The following is a 16,909-nucleotide window of genomic DNA, read 5'->3' on the forward strand; positions in this document are numbered from 1 at the left end:
ATGCCTAGTTATTGTTTTACTTGGATTTTGAATCAACTGCAGTATATATACACCATAAAACAATAATAATAATCTTTCTGCGCAGTACCTACTATAAAAAAGGAGAGACGTGTTAGTACTCTTACATAGTATATTGGCATACACCGCAAAATATCGAACAAATATCTTGGGCATGCACTTGAAGGCTGTATTATATTATATATTTATATATGTTGAGCAGTTTTAGCGGGATATGATGTTGTGTCAAATCTCTCTCCTTAAACTTTTATAACCAGATCAAATGCTCGTAAACGTGTTAACGAACCACCTGTACCTAAACGTAAGTACGGCAGCCAACAATAAAATAATACAATTTAATTAATATTCTATAGTACAACCATTGCCCATGGATGCTATGCATATTATCATTTATACGTCTCAACAATAATAATATATTGAGCCATATAGGGGAGATGAAGGCTAGAAGTAACAGATTTTATAATTTAAATTTGCAGTATTTATAGCACAGTTGTTTTTTTTATTTATAGTGGCGTTTGTCAAATGTATTATATTCTAAATACAATCAAGAGAACAACTTATAAGAAAAAAAATCAAATACTTAAACATAATATGAGGTCAAAATTCATTTTTTTGATTTAAAAAAAAAAAATTTTTAATTTTTGATAACATTGATAACCATCGGGGTTTATTGTAATACCATCTCGGGGTTAGTTGTTACAGGTAAATTAAATAATAAACGACATCAAAATATAACTTTTAGTTTTCAATGTTAAATTTGTATCAAATTTAAAAATTATTCAATTAAAATAAATTAAATCCGTATAAATAAAATGTAATAAATTTAAATAATTTTTAGTTTATTCTTTTAAACACACGTGACAACAATCCCTTCGTCATTTTCGACAACAAACCACATTCTACTATTTGATTACAAATTAACTGTTTGAGTTATCACTTATCAAATATAATTATTAATTATACTTATCATATTATTATGTACCTATTGTAATGAATTACAGTCGAAAATAAGTAATAAAACACCACAATATGAATATTCGTTAATACACCAGTTGTTGAGTTAACAATTACGACTTTAGCTATATAAATGGACAACATAATATTATGTATCAATTCACTTTTTTCGTCTTGAAATTTTGTCATGCGACTGTATTAAGTTACAAATCTGTTCGCCGAGATAGAAAACGATTATTTTCAATCTTAACGACGATTAACTTACTATATTATATCACTGGACACTGACTTTCGTATATTTTAAAACCAATTCATTAATATAATATTATGTATGGTACACACATATAGCGAACATAAGTGTCTGCTAGTTTCAGAGTTATTAACATCATTGTGACAACTACAATATTATAATATCTATTGCCGGCCCGGTCTCCCACACATATATATTTACATGGGTACCTTTACGCGCTGCAGTGATGACACATTTATTATTGTCGTTTGAGGGTTACGAGATTTCAATCACCCCCGCGGTCACATCTACGGTCGGAATACGTGGTCTGTCAAAACTTATTAGTTCCGTGGCGTCTATTTGGACAATTACCGTTGCAATATTATTACCGAATGAATAATGACCGCCGTAATACGACGAATTAATAACGGCCGGCACACAAACCGGCGCGTTTACATTATTGCGTAGGTATATAACACGCACGGATATACTTCTACCTGCAGCCTGCACCTATCTAGGTTAGGTATCTATATATATAATATATAGGGTTAGGTACCTATATTGCTGACTACCCGCCTTTCGCCTGCCGCGGAAGAGAAATTCGCCACCGCCGCCGCAACAACGTGAAAAACGACCCATCCCGGCGGAGGTGTTTCGTTTTTTTATAATTAAGAAAACAACGACAAAGAAAAATGACGCGTTGGTAGTATAGGCGCGCATGTTATTTATATAGAGTTCATCATTTTTCTTTTTCCGTTAAATGTTTTGTATTTTTTTTCCTTTTCTGGTAAACGCAATTATGTATCGAAATCTTATAACACAGCGCGGCGTGTATATTATCATATAAATAAGCTTTTAAAAAAAATCTGAAACAGAATAGTTAATTCTCCATCACAACCCCCAAATGTAGATAGGTATATTCGGATATTCCACAAAAACGAAAACCCCGCCCAATGGTGGTAATTGAAGTTCAAGTGACAAACTTATAATATTGCCCGATAATCGTAACGCTTGTTACCTATTTGGAAACTGTGTAGATGTGCATTGTGCATGCAATCTGCGAAGCAATTTTATTTTGCTAAAGGCATTTAATATTTATAGAATTTAACTATATGATGCATAATTTATGAGTAGGTACATATACGATAAATATTTTGGTAATCGCCAATCATAATACTATAAAGTAAGTATAATATTTCCATACGATAAACAACTAATAATAAATATGTGTCGTTCATGTAATTATCTTTATATTATGAAATGGTAACATATTATAATTAATATACGAGTATTAGATCAGTCCGGATGGAAGTAGAAAATAATAAACGACCAATAAGATTATCGTCAGGAGTTTTAAAAATAAATCTAGGCCACAATAAAAATATTATTATCACTTTATGATATAAATTTATTTTGTAATTTAATGAAAATTATTATTGTTTGATGTTCATGTAGTTCGGTAATTATTGTGGTGGAACTGTCAACAGTTTTTTACTTATACCACCCAGCTTAGGATGACTACCCCACACCCTGGGTAGTAATACAGCGTGAGATAATCATAATCCTGAAAATTCGTATGAAAGTTAATTAGGTAGGTAGTGATAGTATATGTTAGGCTTTGATCCTAATATACAAACACTTGTTAATACGTATACAAAATATTTTTCATTAAAAATTTTTTTTAAATTATAAAATGTAAGTACAGTTAAAATTATTATACATATTGTATTAGTTAATTCGAAATTGAAATTAAAAATAAATTAACAACATATGTATACTTATGTATGTAAAGATATAATATATAAATACCTACCTAATAATATATTATTTATATTATTATCTTTTGGATTTTGTAGAATTGTTGGGAGGTACGTTAAAAACAAATACAGACAGACATTATTTATTATTAATTTTTTTTTTAAATATATTGATGAAAAATGTTTTTTTTTAAAACTTTTAACCAGACCAAAGTGTCATTATGGATACTGGCTACTTTTATACATTTTAATAAGAAATGCATAAACAAAATAAGAGATGATATTTGAGTTCTTTTTATTTCAAATATTTTGTTGAAATTAGAGTTCATAATGTACATTGTACAAGTAATTTTAAGAAAGTAGGTTTAAAGTATGATTTTTTTGTATAATAAAACATAAAATCATCTTTCCTATGTACATGATATACTTAGATAGGTATAAAATATAATATGTTTTATACAATATACATTACATACTTTTGTTCTTTAAAGTTTTTGTAAATGATATTAAAATAGAAGTAAATATATTTATATATATATATTGAACAACATTCAGAACCTCAGGCTGAAAGTTGTTTCATATGAAACCATTATATGTGTATTTATACCGAGACGGTATGTACAATTAACAATCATTTGTCAAATGTAATATTTGAAAGTAGTATTTTACTATTATGTAGTATTAAAATACTATTATTATTTGTATAATTATTGTTTGTGTAGACGAATATTTCAAAGTTAAATTTCTAAGAAAATGCTTTTCGTAGACCCTAGGTATGTAAAAAAAATTATATTTATGGATATTAAGTACTATACACATATTCAAGTTTGTATGAAATGAATAAATTATGACATATTATAATGGTTATAATCTGCAGGGACGTTATTTGAGGTGTTGTAGGGTATGCTTTTATGCATAGGTACCCAAAATTGATCGAGATTGTATTTTAGCCTGGCAATAATTTTTCTGCGCCAGACGAAAATAATCTTCTTTTAGATTCTGAGTGGAACGATGAATGTATTGATTTTACAATGATGTGTGTTTTTTTTTTATTTTATTATTTTTTTTTTGTGTCTGTCATCACCTTTTAGGACAGTAAAAGTGCTTGAATTTTCTTCAACAGTACCTTTTCTGATAGGAGCGCCTTGAAAAACAAAAGAAAAATTAAGGAAAAACGGGAATTTTTACGCAAAAGCTGTTTTCGAGAAAATCGATTTTGGTTTTTGGTGTAACTTTAAAACGAATGACTGTAGATACATGAAATTTTCACTGGTTGTTTATATTTCCATTTTCTATACATGATACAATTTTCAAAATATTTTGATTTGTTTTGAGCTGTTTACGGACAATTTAAGTTTCCAATTTAATTAGTTTTTATTTCTATGAATGTCAATAAAACATTATTTGTTGAGTAAAAATACTTGAAAATTTAATACAATGCTCCTACTATATTGTTACAACTCACAATGACATTTGAAAAATATTAAAAATCCTTAGTCACAGTTTTTTTTTAATTAGCATTTAAAGTTCAAAAATTGACAAAATATGTAAAAATCACGAAAATTAGCAAATTATGTTGAGTTAATAATTCGTAAAAATTTTTCTTTTCAGAACTAAGATTTTAAAATGTAATACAAGATTCTTTATAGGATAATCTACCTTTATCAAAAAAAAAATGTCTATAAGAAATTTAAATTAAATTTTTATGAGCGTTTGAAATTCATATTTTTACAACATTTGATATTCACTCGATTTCTTACGTAACGATTATCTTATTTTGTTGTAATTAAAAAACGAGTGACTGTAGAACCTCGAAAATTTCACTGAATGTTTATATTAGCATTTTCTATATACGATAAAATTTTGAAAATAATTTGACTCTTTTTGAGCTGTTTACGGACATTGTAAGTTTTCAATTTTTTTAGTTTTTTTTTCTATAAATATCAATAAAGTTTTATCTATTTGGCCAAAAAGTGTAAAAAATTAATACAAGTCTCCTGATACATTGTTACAATAGCAGTTGAAAAATATTAAAAATACATAGGCACAATTATTTTTTATAAGCATTTGAAGGTGAAATTTTTACAACATTTATCAAATTTAAAATTGAATAATTTTGTAGTTAAAAAATTATAAAATGTTCAACTTTTATATCTAAGGATTGAAAATTTAAAACAAGATTCCACGTAAATATTTAACTCTGTTACCAAAATTCTAAGAATACATAAGCAACAAATTTATTTTTATAGTCATTTTAATTTCTCTATTTAGACGAAATTACATATTAAAAAACCTGGAATAACTATTTTAGTTATTTTGTTGTGATTGTAATGATTGTATAATATTATTTGTGGGTACTTGAAACTTCTAAAGTATACTATTATATATCTATGATAGTACCACGGTTTGTTGTTGATGTATAACGCGTTACCTGATTGATATTGTGATATGATTAATTTGGAATTTATTATTAATACCTATTATAGGTCAATTTTTTTTTAATACTATAGATAAGTATACCTATGATAGGTATGTCTAATACCTAGACTGACAAACCGTCTCCGCTCAGAATCGTTTTTCTTATCCAGTGATATTATATCATTGAATTCAAATTTAATACTATCCATTATACAGTGACCCACTTGTAACCTACTGTACAGCAGAGCGACATACACTTACCCACCTTTTTTAGTTTTTTATTACCTAAATTGCAGTATGTTTTATGATTTTTAAAAATAATATAAAAATATTGCTACATAGTACATATATTTAAGCATATTTTGAGAATTTTGACTGCATATTTCGATAATTTTTAGTGCAACAAGTCAAGTCCTGAACTCTAAATTTATTTATATACGAAAACTGTAAAAACTTGGTTTTAATCTATACCTAAAACACCCCCCATTTCATAATCTTGGCTACGCCACTGCCCTCATGCCATCAAAGCCAATTTTATTCCATCCAATATACTCATTGTAAATATTATTACAGATTGTATATATTCAATTAAATGTAAAAAAAAAAGTTATACCAAATCTCCCAATATCCCGTAATAGTATGTGGAAATATGGAACGCTGGATTTTCCTTCTCGGATAACAGTTTTTGGTCATTTGAAAAACTCAATATATTTTTTCCGCACAGCGCAGTGCATTCTTTCCTCGCTGTTTTCCTCTTTAATCATCGGATTTTTGTGATCCCTGCAACTTCCTGCGACTCGGCGAATAACGGGTTGCAAACCACACACGCAAACACGTCTGCACTCTACAGTCGTGGGCCGTAATGATATATTATTTTATTATTTCTCATCGACACGCGCGCGGATTACGTGTTTCGACCTACGCGCTCGAATTCGAACGAAGATAAGGAACCACAATGTCGTTAACTGTTAAGTATACATAATAATATCATATCAGTATCAATACCTATATAATTTATATATATTTATATATCGCATATGCATTATACACATAGCCTATAGGTAAAGTACCTACACGTTACACAGCGAACGTTTAAGACTCTCGCAGCGTCCGAATCGATTGCGGTTGTTGAACTATAAGTTTTCTGCCGCCGTCGTCCCGATGCATAATATAAATATATACCTATATTATATACAATATACATATTATACATATATAGTATTATTTTTATTTTAATCCTTAATTGGATCCGGCGCACAATAATAACTATATATAGTTGGTGCGTATATAGGTATATTATACATTTTATTATATCCTCTGTGTGCACCGCTAAATCGCATTAGTTAATAGTTGCTACGTAGCAAGCACACACACACACACGCATACCACCCTATAAACGTTTTGCATAATATACGAATACGGTATAATATATTATTATAAATGTATGTCGTATAGAGATACTTGTAAACGATTGCAAGCGATTGCAAGCTGTGGCGGCCACGGGATATTGTTATAATAATATTTTTTTTTTTTATGAATATTTTCTTATTTTTAATCAGTCGCCGGGTAGGTACACTATCTCTCATTAAATAGGTGTGTGTTTGTTTGGCGTGTTGTGTTATTACCACAGTAAAAGAGTTCACTGACCGTTTTGGAGTTCCAAATAGACGATAACGTCCTCAAATGTAATAAACACTCCTCCGTCGCCGTCACTGCAGATGTATATATTATTGTATATATATTATAAACTGTACAGAACGCAGCTACATAGGCCCACAGTAAATACGATGTAACCATAGAAGTGCAGACTATGTATACAGGACAAATTGGTGTTTAATAATCACAATATTATAATGACGTCATTTCTTTTGTAAACGTCGTCGTGATTTATGGCTGCTTAAAATCGCTGAGCATGCCACGAAAACTAAATAATCACTGTTGCATGTATTATATACCAATGTAATAATATACAATCTTCTAATTTCTCACGTAATACGCGATTCCAAACGAGTTGACGTTCGCTACTGCTGCTGACACGGACAGAGCAGCTATAACCTACCGATGTGACGAGTATAATACAATAATGATAAACAATAATGCATATATAGTATCTAATAAATTATTATATTTTATGTGTGTGTACCTATGTAGTATATTATATTATACAGAACCCGGAACTCGATTCGTTACCGTTAAGTCACCGCCGCCGTTATCGGTTCATTGGGCGGGTGTTGGTTTCCTGCCGTCTGTCATCGTGAATAATATACACACGCTACGGCATTGCCGCACGTTCGACTTTAACGAACGCGCCTTTTAGACAACAAATCGCTTTTATCGACTCTCTAAAATTATGTGTTGTAAACAATATAACTCATATGTTATTGTGTGTGCCGATGATATCGCGGCTCGTAAATAATAAATAATAATATAGGTAGGCACTCTAAACCTATATGTATATTGTATATAATATATACGTATATATACTATATATACGTATAAACGGGCATTACGCAGCTTTCATTGCGCTGCTCCTGATTAGTAATTATTATTAATTACTGGCAATAATATAAATACTTTTGTAGATAAAAAATATCTTATAGAATATTGTGTACATCTAAATTGTATAATAATATAGAGTTGTCCCTCAGTCGAAATGCCTACAACAAAATGGATATGTTTTCGTGTACATGTATGGCTGTGTATATCGTAGAAATTCGCTTTCGCCTCAGCGGAATTCGACGAGTCTATAAAATAATGTAATACCATCAATACCTGTAAACACTATACAGTGTTTATAAACATAATATAATATATGTGTATGTATATGGACGCGTCGAGTTAAGTCCTCCGTGCAGCACACATGCGTGGTGTCGATATTACACTTTGATCAAGTTAGGTATATACGTAACCAGAAACATGATCACTGCCGACTACAGGTCCAGAGTATCGTATGGCATATTATGTGATATGCACCAGCTGCGCTTATAATCTATGAATGATGGTATAGACTAGTTACCAAAAAGTCTGAGGTGAAAAAGACCAAAAATAAAAAGGCCGGTACATGCGTAATTAGGTAAAAGGAAAAATAAGATGTGATGCACAATTCATTTTCAAATTAATATTAATATTGGGTACATTTAATTAAATGATTTACCTGACAAAATTAACAAATAGGTACAAATAATATCGGTAATATCACACTTTAGACTTTGATTGAAATTATTATTGTTCGTGTATATTGCTTATACATCAATTATTAATTCAATTTTTTTTATATACTTAATACTCCACGTGCATTGCGCTTGCCGAACATGGTTAATATTATTGAATTTTTTTTTCAATAAATCATTTTAAATATTATTATTTAATATTATATTATTTATTATATATACCGCAATTCCTGTGATGGTCATTATAATATTGTAATATATAACATCTTTGATGTATTAATTTGATAAGAAGCACACTCTGAGAATGGTGCTAGTCATTACTGATCATTCATTGTTAAATTCTTTCCCTCCAATTTGAATTGTAAAAACATGTTTTTTTGAATCTCATTTATATTTAAAATAAAGTTCTGATTTACTTAAATGTATATTTCTTATATTTAATATATATCAATGTATTGACAAGGCGTCATACATCACAATTATTATATATTGTAACGCATTAGCTTAGAAAAATACAATTTTGCAGCTGCAGCACACATTTTGTATGTATCAATAGTTTGGCAGTTTCGACAAAAACGACCGTCGTCATGTCGACCGATCGCTGTATAAAGCTTGTACAACATGGCATCGCATAATATTATTATTAATTTTATCCTCGATTTTATTTTATTGTTTTACGGTTTCTGCTGGGTTGAGTAAGGTCGGATAGTCGGCGGCGGCTGATTACAATTTTCGTATTTTCGCTCCCATCACGACTTCCCGCCGCCGCCGCCGCCGCCGTCAAGCTCTCGCGGGACAAAACCATCGCGTGGTTTGCGGTTCGCGTTACATATTCCTACGCGAAGTCGGCAAAACTATAATATAAACAAAATTCATAATATTATATATTACCGTATAATAAATGAATAAATATCGCGCAACTCACGGCGGCTATGAAGGACCTTCGGGTCCGGATGCGACGACGACGACGACCTTGCCGTTTCCGAGGCGAGAGAACTTTGTGTGTGTGTGTGTGTGCAACTTGTACACTGCACATTACCTACGCACACTACACCCGCGTACATGTCAAGTCGGCATGTGCAATGACATCATCCGTGCGGTCTACCCACAGCTGTACGACCGGTTGTAGGCGGTTATGTGGCCCACGGAGCACACCTACTTTCACTCGTTATTGTCGTCAGCCAACAAGCAGCATATTATATATATATATACATAATAATATTATAATTTATAATGTACATATATATAATATGTTATTATTGTGAACACGGTCCGTGATAAAAAGATTTTGTAATTTCCCGTTATGCATTCATCCCGCGCGTACAATGCCTCATCTCGGCGCATGTAATATAATATAATAATATATATTATATACATACATATTACACATCATACATGGGTATTAATACAATGTGTATTGACACACTGTATGGTATAAACTTATACCTATATGTGCGTAGTGCGTACACGTATATCTGCGCAGTGTTTGTGCGCTTTTTGGGAAAAGTCTCGAGGAAACAACCTACATGGTACGTACCTGTAATAGTATTATAATATTGTGTTTATTATTATGTATATGTATGGTACAATTTACCGGTTGATGGTTACATATTATATGGTATTATGTGAATATATATTATACTGTCGTCTCGCGCATTGTACTCTTTTTATTGTCGGTTTTACTTTCGTCTGGAATTCAGAGCATCCGTCAAAAACATTTTTGAACTGCAAAGTGCACATACACCATATATGTATATATTATGCACTATGTAATATACTAGGTACATGTTTTTGTATCTGGTTGGATTTTCTTTTTTCAAATAACATCATTACAACACGGCTATCTATCTAATACCGACAAAACAGCTGAGTAGATTTGTTTCAAAATTAGTTTTAAAATCGAAACACTGAAAATTGTGCTCATATATTGTTCTTGTCATTAATTTCATTATTCATCAATCATCATTTCATTATAATATAAGTAGGCAGTTAATTGGGTATACGCAGACGATCTGCACATAAGAACCGCACAACACATTATTTTATAATATTATGGTCTGCACACACATTGTGTTGATCTACACGTCGTGAGCGACGACTCTGGTCCAGATTAATTTCGTGTAGTCGTCGTCGTATAATAATCGCGTTTCGCGCACCCTCTGATATCGGTGGTCGTCCGACCGTGTTGGCGGAGAGCACACGTCCCGTGACCATGAAACGCCGCGCGTTTAACACGCTCGTGATAAAAAATATATTCTTCTTCTTCCGACGTAATTTTCTTTTTGTGTTCGTAAAAAAACGTGCGGCAAGTGGCGGCGGCGGCAGTGACATTAATTGGCCGTGTCGCGTGTCACGGAAACAATATATTCTGCTTCTGCTGCTGCAGCTGCCGGCTGTGATCACCACCGAACGGCATTCGATCGAGTAAATTAATATAATATTATATTATGATTATGCGACGTATCTCTATATAGTATATATAGTAGTTGCTCAGTCGTCGCGAGATGAACCGCGGCTACCGCGCGTAACAATAATATTAATAATTACTATCGACTAATTACTAAAATGTAAAAGAAAAGTGCAGCCGCTGCAGCAGTTTCCTTCCGGAAGAATACCTATAGGCATAATGTTGTATTATTTATACGAAAACCATTGCGTACGAATAATAATAACAGTCATTTTTTGTTCTCGCTCCTCCTTCGTTTCGACCCGCGGCCACTACATCCGTCATCGCGACACAAGTAACGCTTTCTTGTTCGAACCTATTGTCTACCCCGTGTACCTACTGGCTCCGTATATACTATATACTCTGTAACCGGTGACGACCGTAGTGAAAGTATAATATGGTTGTATAAATAGTATAATAAATAGTATAATAGTACACAATAAACAACACAAGTGTATGATTTGTTATCCTTGATAACACGCGCTGTTCTTTATTCTAACCGTGTTTTCCTGTATTTATTATTATTATTTTTCGACGTACGGTACAGTAGTTTTCTCCAGACGAATAATCCTTTTTAGAAGCTCGTTTTAAAACCCACCACTGCAATCTGTCTCTGTCTATGTCTATGTCTCTGCAGTCTGTATGTCTATTCTCTCTCTATGATTAGCCATCCGTGTTGCACGTTTAAACACGACCGTCAAGCACCGCTGATGGGTTTTTAACCCTATAAACTAAGCTATAAGTACTTTGCTGCGGGCCGTACTGTCAAGGATTTAGATCATTTGTTGGTGTAATGATTATCTTGGTGTTACTTCGATTTGCTATACCTAATAATATATCCATTAATATTTTCAATCCAACCGGACGATACCTATAGCTGTTCAGTCTTCAGTGCGTTCACTGCTCAGTGCATCTGTGTATCGGGAAATATCAAATTTTTGCACGATTAAAATTTTTCGACTTCTCATCGGTTGTCGTAAATATTCGATAATAACGGATATCGAATAAGGCGTTAATATAATATATAGGTAGGTAGGTACTATGGAAATGTGTGTACAGATAACCACTACTTCGTTTAATGTTGGCGATGGTCTAACTAGGGTCCGGTTATGTTAGTCGAACGGATGAGTTTACAGACGATGGTCGATGGTATTATTATTATTCAGATGTAATGGGAGGCGTTGACGTGTACGTGTTTGGATTTCTTGTAATATTGTTGTTGGGCACGTGTTTGTTCCCAATGTAAAATTTTGTACCGGTTCTTATAACCTAACCACACTGATACTTAGTTGGGATACAAAGATTTATGAACCAATATAGCGCGAGCGGGTATTTCAATATATCAAATAACTCTGTTACAGCGATCATAGGTCACACTCACACACGTGTAAAAACATGTTCAATCATCTAGTCAAGGAAAAAAATGTATGGAAATTATGTATTACTATATTATTATGGGTTATCTACCTACGTAAAATTCAACGATTTTTTTCGTTCTAATAATTATTACGAAAGATCATTAATCAAAACGTTTAATGTTTGCTGATAATGAAATCACGAAAAAGAAAGGTATTAAAATATATTTTTAATGAAATTCGATTATTTTTATGTTGTAAATAATTATAATATCAAATTATTGTCTTTTGAATATTATATTATATTATATTATATTATATTATTACCTGATTACTTTTACAAATTGTATATTGTATTTTCCTAGATATTATTTTGTTCGTGGGTATCATATTGCATAATTTTTTTCAGTAATTTGAAAATAAAATATCATACCGACCTACCTTATATTATTTTATTGAGATTTTGTATGTAACAAAAAAAATGTTAGTTAATGTTCTTTATGGGTCCCAGTGGGTCCCACACTCTCTGCACATGGTGAACATAATCGTGTTCAGTGGGGCCATTATTATGCTGAAATAAATAAAATCGTAGGTACTCTTTAATGCTAAAAACAAGAAACAAAATTTTACTGTATTAACAGAATAATTTTATTACATCACAATTTAATGAAAAGTTATTAAACAATTTATGTTGAATGAATAAGTAATTTACAATTTTGATAATAGTTATGCCGAAAAAATGAAATACAGTACAACAAATGTTGCAAAAAACAATAATTAAATAAAATAGACATCAGACAAGATAAGGCGATGGGTGGGGAGTACGTGATGGTGAGTGGGTGATGATACAGATGATAGCCACTGCAGGTCACCTCTATACCCTTCTCACGGTCGGTCCTACGGGGTTAGGTTAGGTTAGCATCGTATAGTCCGGATTAAGGTCTGTCGAAGTTATGCTTCTGAAAAACACAGTAGGTGTCTACAATATTATAAAATCCTATAGATAATTTTTAAGTGTTGTCATTAATAATTGTATACAGTGATCGATGTACTTACACAAATAATAAATACTAATTTCTACTAATTATTCTCTTATATCCAATTAGCTATACCCAATAGTAACTATTTATAAACAAAAATGTCCACCTTAAATCTCAAAATCCTCGTTTGAGCCCCTCCCCGGGTTGGACCTAGGAGGGTGAAACTCGTTCTTACTTATTAGCCTATTTTTCACATTTACCTTTTGTAAAACATAACATTTTTAAGTATAGTGAAACATGTATGGAAAAAAAAATATAGTAACTGTAGTCTGCAACTATCAATGATTTTAACATATTACTTATGTGATTCACTTTGAACATTGGTAACTCATCATAATAACTAATGAGTTCAAAAATAATTTTTGATACTTTAAATGTAGCAGAATGCAATTTTTTTATGCATTTAAAATAATACATTTTTCATAATCCACTGTCTAATTGGAAAAAATAATCTATATTGACTTGCGTGTTTAATTTCAACGTATGTTGTGTTATTTTTAAATAAAATGTATTACCAATCCGAGTAGCGGATACACTGATGACATTATAATACGTGACCATAAAATAATGTCGTGATCACAATGATTTCGGTGCAATAGTACCTACGGCCTAATAATATAGCCACTCCTGCAGTGTTAAAATATTATTCAACAGTTTTGATTCCTTCTCCGCCGATCGTCCTCCCCCGTCACCTATACCCTCCCCACACCGGTACATCGTAGACACCGTTTTAGGCATTGTTCATAAACTACGTAGAGATAGGTACTATACGTACTACACTATACTAACTATATACTAACTGCGTGACATTTACATAACGGAATCTCCGCGTCAACAGGTGCGACCAACCGGACTGGTATAGAGGAGAAAAGAGATGGATATTTGAGTTGTCGTTATGGTATATAATATTATTTATAATTATAATACAGGGTGATTCACCAATCATACTCGCTCAAATTTTTATCATTTAATAATGAATTTATTAAATTCTGATTTTTAGAATTATTATATAGGTTATAATATATATATAGGTACTTAGAGACCATAATATTATATTCGTATTTTTAGATTCTTGATATTTTTATATTATTTAAGGACTAAGGAGTGTCCTGTGACGGTAAAAACTCTTGTTTTTCAAATGAGAACTATCCTTTTTTACTGTAAATTAGGTACCTATCGGTTGTTGTCATCTGAGCGTGCGTCTCAAGAACCGTAACTACGGAACAATTCATGACAGATTATTGTGACAATAATCAATATTTGCGACGACCTGAAAAATCCTGGCCGGAGTGTTATTTGAAATGTTTTCTTTAGGAAAAAATATAATATGTACACGCGCTGCAGTGATTTAATTTGGTTTAATCTTCTGGGGATGCCCGAAGGGGATAGGTATATTATATACATACACAACAACGACGGATAAGTGTTCATAAAATATAATATAATAATTTTACACTGCAGAAGATTCTAATATATAGTTTTTCGCGGAGCTTAAGGTTTTAATAATAGTAACAACAATAATAATATTATGGCAGCAATTACTGCTATACCTACCTATGAACTTTTAATATATCAACAAGAGTAAAAAAAAAAATCAAAAATGTTAAAGTTGTTCCATTTTTTTATAAGGCAAAGGTCACCTACGGGCTACGATTGAAAACACTGAAGCTGGTGCTGGTCATGCAAAATCCATTATTTTAATCTCTTTTGTTATAAGTTATAACTCACCGAAATCATATACTCGTATTATAGTTGACCGTATGTACGTATATTGTAATTTGTAGCCACTCAAAATATTAGGATTTAATTTTTGAACTAATATTTACAATGAAAACCCTACTATGTTATTATATTATATTATTGTGCATCCTGTATATAGCGACATTATATTTTATATGGGTATTGGTTATCTTAATAATGGTTTTCGATCTTATATATGATTTAATAATTTTGTACGATTATGTTTTAATTGTAACAGAACATAACTTCTGTTTAATTAAATATTTGGTAATTAATTTTATGTTTTGAATTTGTGGTAAGTAGTATTTTTGTATTATTTGATAAAACTTAACGTCTCTTAACTGTAAGTACTATAATAAAATTGCTCCTGATGAGATTTACCGTTTTTAATTATATTACGAAAAACGAGCATATAATTATTCAGTTCACGTCACTATTTAATATATTAATATATAATATCTGTGACACTCACTATGTATACGACTATACAATTAGCTATTGTTTTAAAGTTATATTAATTCTTTCTTGACGAGAAGAACGTTTGGGAATGTCTTTAATTATAAGTTATAACTGTTATTTTACAATTTGTTTTCGTATTCTTTACTCTATGGTATAATATGACAAATCGATTGTTCGCTTGTGTTGAGATATATCTTCAATTTATCAATCTTACACTTATATACCTAGTTTCAATTTTAATTTCTTATATTTATACTTTATAGAAAATATATATATCATGTGTTGAATATTTTGCATGTAATGTTGGTTTGTATGAATTAAATGCATAAGCAGACGCCTGACATTCACATTCTAAGGGGCTTAACCTAGGCAATTTAAATAAAAAATGTTTGTTTATCCAGTGGTGCATTTTTCAAGGGGGTCACCACTCGCACATTACATTATTAAAATATATTTAATTTGTAATACTATAACAAATTAAGAACAATATATAATATGATACCTATGCATACACAATATTGGCTGAAATCAGCTTGGTGAGGCTTGGACCCTCAAAAATCTTTCAAGCCTCTCCTTAAAACGAACAAAATAATAGTGAAATGGATGAATAATAGTAGAATATTTAAAAAAAAAAAAAAATTGCTCACTTTCAATGAATTACATTACGTAAATAGCAACCACCTGCCATAAATTATAAAAAAATCCAAGAGTCCTTTTTTGTCATATTTATGTATTTTATGTTGTTAGCCCCTTCCCCCCACTCACCCTAACTGTATCAGATTTCAAACTGTATGATACACAATATTGATGGGTTTAATATATTTACCTTTCGTCGTTATAGGTACCAAAACTTATTGTTCTTATTTCTTGGTTTTTAAAGGTCCAACACGTCATCTTGAACAGCCCGTCATTTTCAACTTAACAAAATGGTGAAACGTATCAGTAAACATCACTACGTGGCCACACCTGGCAGTAGCAAACACCACCACAGATCAACGGAAACACTACCGTATGTGCACAGAGGATATTCCACCGATGGTAAGATCGTAGAACAAATTGTTATGAACTATTATAAAATTGTAATTTAAATTTAAAAAAAAATACATACAGTCTTATTGAGATTATTATGTTATTCAATATTTATACCTTAATCTACCTAATAAAATGAGATCATACATTAGAATATTAGATCCTAATGATCTTATAATACATTAAGGGGATTCGATACCGTGATTTTCTGTTTTTGTCTAACACACGCGTGCATAGTATATTAGATATGTTTTTTGCCAAACATATCAATTGATCTAATGAAGCGATAAGAAT

General features: G+C 31.2%; 1 protein-coding gene across 1 annotated transcript in view; it reads left to right on the forward strand.

Moving 5' to 3' along the window:
* The window catches only part of LOC100169120, a 25,385-nt gene that overhangs the window by 1,928 nt on the left and 6,548 nt on the right, over positions 1 to 16,909 (forward strand). Inside the window, exon 2 of the mRNA XM_029487290.1 lies at positions 16,467 to 16,624. Within this exon, the coding sequence (XP_029343150.1) occupies positions 16,513 to 16,624 (112 nt within the window). The 5' untranslated portion in view covers positions 16,467 to 16,512. The remainder of the gene's footprint in view (positions 1 to 16,466; positions 16,625 to 16,909) is intronic.

Source organism: Acyrthosiphon pisum, chromosome A1, assembly GCF_005508785.2.
Source record: "Acyrthosiphon pisum isolate AL4f chromosome A1, pea_aphid_22Mar2018_4r6ur, whole genome shotgun sequence".
NCBI classification, from domain to species: Eukaryota; Metazoa; Arthropoda; class Insecta; order Hemiptera; family Aphididae; genus Acyrthosiphon; species Acyrthosiphon pisum.